The sequence below is a fragment of the Gavialis gangeticus genome, unplaced genomic scaffold, assembly GCF_001723915.1.
Source record: "Gavialis gangeticus isolate Ggan-Ray unplaced genomic scaffold, GavGan_comp1, whole genome shotgun sequence".
Lineage (NCBI taxonomy): Eukaryota > Metazoa > Chordata > Crocodylia > Gavialidae > Gavialis > Gavialis gangeticus.
The window spans coordinates 21,506,271-21,513,990 of NW_017729031.1; the positions used below are offsets into that span (position 1 = coordinate 21,506,271).

A 7,720-nucleotide genomic window follows, 5' to 3' on the forward strand; every position below is an offset into this window, starting at 1 on the left:
AAACATAAGTCAAAATTTAATTTTGTGTAATTATATTAATTTCATTTGGTTAGAACTGTGTGTCAGGTAATGACAACAGAAACACTCTGGGCATAATTTTATTTCTGGAAGCCTATAAAGTCTTTTAAGCTGCTGTTGCAAGAGGAAATTAATTGTGTCCATGAAAAACTGTTGGGGAGCAGTAACTACATGCTCTATCTTGTTTGTGAAGGTGACAGTTAACAGGAAATTCAGCCTGAAGTTTGAAATTTGTACTGTGCCTTTCTTTAATATTCCTTTAACCAAAGTGTTAGAAACACAAGATGGGTCATTCTCAATGGCTGTAAGTTGTCAAATCTCCAGTGAATTCTCTGGAGCTATGGCAATTTTCATTTTCTGGGCATCTGCCCTAGAACAGTTAACGTTGTCAGTCTTTATGATTTTACTGTGAATCTGGGATGGTTGGTGTTATTCTTTTAAGCGTCTGTTCCCGGGTCCATTTCATTATTTGAAAAAATTCAGCCTTTAAAAATGTTCTGGTCCTTATGGTTGCAGGAAAAAAAAGATTGAAAACAATATGCTAAGGCTTGAGACGTCGAACAAAAATTTAAATGCAATTTTTTTTTTAAACTGCATTCATTCTTGAATGCCCGGAGTTGACAGTACTGAAAGGATATGAAGAAAACATGTTTTACGAGGATGAATTTTGTTTGCGTGTAAAATGCTTATTTTTTTGTCTCCAGTAGGTGTCACCCAAGGGTCTCTGAAAGAACCCACATGAAAAAATATCTATCAGTAAAAACTAACAGCCTAAGGCATGTAAAAGTTGCACATTTTTGTTCTATACAATGTAGTTGCATTCTGCCTTATTACAGAAATCTTGATATAAGATTATAATTATAAAGAATTTATACTTTGTCTGCTAAAGTAATTTCTGAGAATAAATTACATTGAAAATACTCTGTGATTGGTGTGTGTTTAAACAGTTACAGATACTGCTTTACAGCATATTCATTGATAATTGGATGTTTTCTGCACCAGAACACTCACAGGGACAGCAAACATGCCACATACTATAGAAACACTAAGAAACAATGCACCTGTATTACTTGATGGATTTATCAAATACAGCAGTTGTCTGCTACATCAAGAAAGCTAACCCAAGGGTGTTGTCCTGTGGGCCAGATACAATTTGTTGGGCTGGTCTGGGGCCGGACTGAGATTGATCCTCTGTGCAGTGCCCGTGGCAATGGGTCCAGTACTCATTCTGCACACAGCAAAGAGTAGTCCCTGGGCTTGCTGTGCATCTGGTCTGCAGGGCTGGCACAGGGTATGCACTGCCCATGGTGTGCAGGCTGGACCCAGCTCTGCAGGCAACACAGGGGGTCAGTTTGGAGCTCTACATGCAGCCCATGCCCCAGATCCCTTGTGCTGCATGTAGTGCTGAGTCCAGCCCACATGCTATGGGCTGTGTACACCCTGTGCATGACCCATATGCCATGTGCACAGCGAGCCCTGGAGCCAGGATGTGCTGCACGTAAGCTGGACTGAAAACACACGCTGCACTTAGCACAGGGAACCAGCCTGGAGTACACTGCATGTAGTGTCCCACCTGTCTGGTCCTATGCACTGGCTCCAGCATGGCCTTGGAGGTAGCACCCAGGGCCAGTCCAGTGGGGCGCCACATGGAGCACATACCCCGGACTGCCCTCCGGTGCTCTGTGCAAGGCATGTGGTGCTGAGTCTGGCCTGCACAGCAAATGCAGGGCCAGGGCCAGCATGCGTGGTCAATCCAGTGACCAGGCTGGATCATACAGCAGTATGGGTTGAATGCAGCCGAGGGGCTGTATCCCTGGCTAAACCCCTGGCTTAACTAGGGCGAGTCTAATATTTCAAATAGCATTTTCTTACAGGACTCAGAACAGAAGGAAGTCTTTTTTTTTATTCCTCTCTTGCTGAGATCTGGCATAAACTATCCCATTGCAGTTTGTGTTATCTTCCTCTAATTTATAGTATTCATGACTGATAATAATCACACTGCCAGTGTACCAAGCTAATGGAGAACTATAGATAAAGAAGGAACTCTGGGAATGTCACTGTGGCTCTGCCACTGACTTGCTGAAAGATCTTAGATCAGTGGTGCTCAACTTTTCAGCCTTGCAGGCCAGGTAAGTGGTGTGGGGCCAGACCCTGGATCCTACGGTCGGTACCTGGATTGGGCCCCACACAGGCAGATTGGGCTCTACATTGCCTCAGCCTGGCCCTGTGTGGCTGGATTGGGCCTTCAGCTGGCCCTGGATGGATGGATCTGGCTCCACACCACCTCAGACCTGAGCACATGATCCAGTGCACAGGGCCATGCTATCTGGCCCACAGGTCTCCCCATAGGTCTAGAAATTTGGCTTCCGGGTGAGCAACAATTAAGGTTATCCCATTCCTCCACCACCAAATTTTTGGACCCTTGGAAAGCTCTGCAGGCCAGATGACACAGCTCTACAGTCTGGATCTGGCCTGTGAACTGGAGGTTGAGCACACCTGCTTTAGACTATAGAAAGTCATTTATATATAATATATTAATATATATTAGACGTACACCAATACATCAGTCCGATATTGGAATGGCACTGATACAAAGAAAATTGACTGTATCAGAAATTGGCCTGATGTGGCCGATAATTTGGCTGATAAATGCCCGTGCATATGCGCAGCTGCAGCGCAGCATGCAGGCAGTGAGAAGCACAACCTGGCAGCTTGGAGAGCCACATGCAGCTGATAAGTCTGTTGTGGTGGAAGGGGAGGGGAGAGGGAAGGGTCATGGGGAGGCAGATGAAGCCCCCTGCGGTGAGGGAGGGAGTGGGGCAGGCACTTCCCAGCTGCGGTGGGGTGGGGCGCAGGACGGAGCTGCGGCTCATCCAGGGGTCTGGGGAGGGAGGGGGACATCTCCTGCCAATGTGTGAACTCTGGGAGGGCACAGGGGAGTGGGGGAGTGGCATGTGCCCCTGAATCTGCACGAGGCATGGGCAGGGTGGGTTGCTGCTGCACGCTGGGACCGGGGCTGCACCGGGCTGGCGCCTGCCCCAGCCCCACTCCTTCCTCACTGCAGGGGGCTTGCTCTGTCCCCCATGCCCCTTCCCTCATCCCTCCCCTTCCACCACAACAGACTTACCAGCCACATGCAGCTCTTATAGCTGAAGGGCTGTGTACTGGAAATCAGATTGGTGTCAGCCGATATGCTTCCTTAAAAACTGGCTATCGGTATCAGCCCCCAAAATTTCTATCGGTGCACCCCTAACATAGATGTCCATATTTAACCTGAAATAGGGACTACAGTATGCATGGAATGGAAATGAGAACTATAGTACATAATTACAGTGAGCAGTCTCATAAGAATGCTTTGAAGTGTTTGAAAAGGTGTACCAGGTGGTAATTCCTAACTCATTCTTAATTATTATTGTTATTCCAAAGGCTGTGGCCTGAATCCTATTTCTCAATGGTTTGGCATCCAATTGGACACACTTAGCACAGCATCTCCACTTTAAATAAGACACAAGTTGCTGGTGATTGATGTCAACCAGAGTGCAGCTGCATGCTGGAGTGCTGCCAGATCCTCTGCAGGATACCACAAAGTGTGAGGAGATAAACTTATAAGTACAGGTTTAGGCTGGTCCCTGCCTGGCCAATTCTCTGCCTGCACTGCCTAGCCCCACTACAAGGAGGTAAGCACTGTAATATATAAATTAGCTTTTGCAGTTGGGTGCCATTTCATTCACAAAAGTTATAGAGGGGTGCTTCATCCAGAGGGGTGTCTCAAGTGAGTTGAGAACCAGTCACCTAAATAAATATATTCAACAGCTCAATGACCGTAACAGAACTTGTTTCACAGTAGTAGGAGACCTGAATCTGAAAGAGAATACCAGAGTCCAAATTAACTTTATGCCTGAGCTAGTCTTTTAATATTGGTGACTTTAGAATGCCAGTGTATGAAGCCATGTGGTTTGACTGAGCCCCCAGCAGTAATAGGATATATCCTCTGAGAACAGGTCTACTTCTTCTGAGATAAAGAAATGCATATTATCTTGGCCCTTCCTCCCACCAAGATTCATCCATGGGAGGCATGCAGGACTCCTGGCCTCTGGATTTTGTCTGGAGGGAGGCAGTTTTATGTTCTGTTGATGGCCCCAGTTCATTTTATTTTCTAGTCATTTTGGCTGGCCGCCTTCCTGGGCAACACTGTCCAGTTAATAGTCCGTGCTGGTTTGTGCAGGGGAGGTTGCAGCAATTTTACACTGTTGTTACCTGCTCCCCTTCCACCTAGCAGGTTTTGTACCTCTGCAGTCCTTTGTTAAGGTTAACTGTCTCTGTTAAAGACATTTTGAAAGGATAGAGCTAAGTGTTTGCGACTCTTCAAAGCTGTTCCTGGATTTTCAATGTTCAAGGTTTCCAAGCCAGAACATTACACTCTGACACCAGGTGACATCTAGTCCCTAAAGACTTTGAATTATGTCTGTGCACACAGCTGCTGCTTTTCTAGCGAGCTCCTGGCTGTACACTAGAGATTTATTTTATTCCAAATCCTGCTTCAAATACAGAACTACAGTGGCCTATCAAGATCCCTGTCACATTACTTGGAGTCCAATTTTGCATCCACAGTATTGGCAATGCACATGATTTCCTTGCCAGTGTTACAATATTTGGTGTTTGTCTTAACACAGTTCCTGGATTGAAGGGACTATGTGAAAATCTCAATTGTCTTTTTTAAAAAAAAGATTAGTCTCATCCTACTTAAACTACTCTTGGAGCAGGATGCTCTTCCATATGTAAGTGGAAGTGGCATAATTTGGTCCTCAGTGAATTACTGTCTCTTTTAGCGGCCTCCTCCTGCAAACCTAATTTGTGCCATTAAAAAGAATGAGTGTAATGATCATTTCTCCAAGTTTATATATCTATATATATCTATATATATCTATCTTAATAGCGCCTATGCTGACTTAGGTAGTTATATCTGTGGGATGCTAATTCTCTTCTTGTTCATGCTCTCTATTCCCTTGTGCAGGGGAATTAAACTGATTTCACTTGTCCTCCTAAGTGCAGGGTGCGTGGGAGAGGTGTAACCACAGAGCTCTATATTCCACTGATCCCTGACTGGCATAATTGCCCATGGGGAGCCCATTACAAACTTGTGTAACCTAAAGCAGCTCTGAGGCTGCTATTTAATGAATAAGAGCAGAAGCAGACCTTAAAGCGGTTCCCTGCCAAAATGGTTTGAGTTTGTGGAACTGCTGTGATAAGTGTGATGGGGTTTGTAAACTCTGCACAGGTTAAAGGGAATTAAGATTTAATGTGCAGCTAAAGCAGAGATTTCTCTGAGTTTCATTTGGCTGATTATTTCTGGGTCCACTTAAACAAGGGGCTATAAAAGACTGAAAGCCAGGAAGGAAGATGACCCAGAAAAACCCACCGGAGTACAAGGGCTCAGGGACATTGGTGGACTGAAGTAGGCAGCAGTCCAGGAGTATAATTTGAGTTGTAAGGACAGTCTATTAGACTAACTCCCTCAGTGGAGCAGGGCTCTGGGCTGGAGTTTAGAGGAATAAGGTGGGTCTCAGACCCCCGACTTCTCTGCCGCCTGGCCTCTTGAGGAGATATTGGTACAGCTGAATCAGTGCCAGCAGTACAAACTGATTGAGCGTCCCAAGACCCTGAGTGACTAATTGCTGCGGAGTACAGAATGTCAGATCTGATTTCTGATCTCTAAGAGACTGTAAATGTGGCTGGTGACCAAAAAAGGAGAGAGATATCAAATGCCCTTCCTTTTTACAAAAAGCATGTAATAACCATAACAAGGGGACTTCACAGTAAGTTAAATATGCCAAGGAAAAGACTCTCTCCATCAAAAACTTTTAAGCAAAATAAAAAGAGAAAAGGTTGTAATATGACTCAAAAAGGTACAGTGCATGGCATGAAGAACCAGAGTAGTTGCTGTAGTTAAAATGCTGCATCAAGGAGGGGAGCATACATGGAGAGTGGGAAGTTGTTCTACATAAAGGGCTAGTGTGAAAGAGGATAGGAGGACTAGCCTGCAAGGAGACAAAGTGAACAGTTGGAAATGGAGGACTGCAGGGAGAATACATGCCAATGTAGAGATATTCAATATAAAGGAAGCATACAAGATATGCATTTATTAAACTTTTGCTTTTCCCTGCAATATTTCCATATTTCAGGCATTAATAGGAAGATTTTTTGGGCTGTTCCAGTCAGAAAAAGCCATTATAGTCTGCATGTCCATGCATAACTGCATTTATTAAAAAACAGATAAGGATGGATAGACATTAAAGACAACCCTAACATTTCTTAAGGAATGCAAAGGTGTAGTAAGAGGATGCTCTGCCTCCCAGCATACAGGAAGCCAGCAAATAGTTTCTCAGATTTAATTAAGAAAATAGCATCAGTTGTGGAAAAGTCATTTCCCTGTCCCTTAAACCTGCAACCTTTTCTAGACTTTTCTACTGGTTGCCATAAGGTTAAGCGCGCACACACAAATAAATCACAGAACAAATTACAAAAGAGACCAACGTCCCATATAATACATTGCTCATGTTTATTGAACTGGGACATTTACTTTAAAAGTTCTAGTGCCAAAGTAAGAGACACTAGGAAAGCTAGTTATGTATTACATTTAAAATGGTGCATTGCTCTAAAATTGTCCAGTTACGATTTGTTTTCACTTTCCCTCCTCTTTTTATCTATTTATCTGATGTTCTGTAGGTGTCAATAGTGCCCAGGATTATGGAGTCACTAAAGGTATTTGCTGCCACTACAGTTTATTTATAAAAAATCGATGTTCACAGAGACAAATGAAGGCACACCTGGAGAGCCTTCCACAGGACAAATTCTGAATTCATAGACTCATAGAAAATTAGGGTTGGAAGGGACCTTAGGAGGTCATCTAGTCCAATCCCCAACTGTTCTGAAACTTGCATCCAGGATAATCAACCTTTAGTTGCATATTTGTGTGCTGCTGCTTCTCTCCCACTCTGGTCTTGGATTCTAAATCTGAGAGTTTAAAGGATAACGTTCATCAGCTAACAAGGAGGTCATGTGCATCTCAGCAACTGGGGAAGCGTTGAATCACACAGCCCCAGTTCACAGAGGCCTCACCAGTGATGACACAGCACCTCTCACAGATTGTGAGGGGGAGAGGAAGAAACCACAAACTGTCTGTTACTTGCGTAATAAAGGGAAGAAATCTGTTAACTTTAAAAGGGCATTTTAAAATTAGGGACTCTAATTGTACCAATATATGCCACTTATAATTTGGTATAATTATGTCAGATAGTATTTGGAATGATTTTATTCATACCAAAATACAGAAATCATTTATCAAAATTGTGCTAGCTGAGTGCTAGGTCCAAAAAGTACTGGAGAATGGAGTAGGAAAGCCTAACTGTTATGATTATATCTTATTTTCAGTACGGTTACCCAACAAAGGCACTGGGAAACATACAGAAAAGTAATAAAGACAGTTTGTGCCACAAACAGCCACTGATCTACATGCACTGAGCCCCATGGAGACCGTCTCTGTACCAAACAGGAGATAGTACTTGCAGTTCTGCTCAGTGCCATAACCTGTCTATAAAAAGGACTGGATACATCCTACCAGACTGAATAACCACACATGGCATTGAAGATAGTTGTGGGGATGGACAGTGGAGAGGTGGTGAATGGACAGTGGCTGAGAAAA

General features: G+C 43.9%; 1 protein-coding gene across 3 annotated transcripts in view; it reads right to left on the bottom strand.

Annotated features, from left to right (window-relative positions):
* ACMSD (aminocarboxymuconate semialdehyde decarboxylase) overlaps positions 1–7,720 on the bottom strand; it is an 84,204-nt gene that overhangs the window by 14,484 nt on the left and 62,000 nt on the right. Inside the window, exon 9 of one of the 3 annotated variants that reach the window (XM_019522505.1) lies at positions 6,554–7,032. The exons of the other annotated variants lie outside the window; for them this stretch is intronic. Within the exon in view, the coding sequence (XP_019378050.1) occupies positions 7,027–7,032 (6 nt within the window). The 3' untranslated portion in view covers positions 6,554–7,026. Of the gene's footprint in view, positions 1–6,553; positions 7,033–7,720 lie in introns of those variants that run through there. 3 annotated transcript variants of the gene reach the window in all.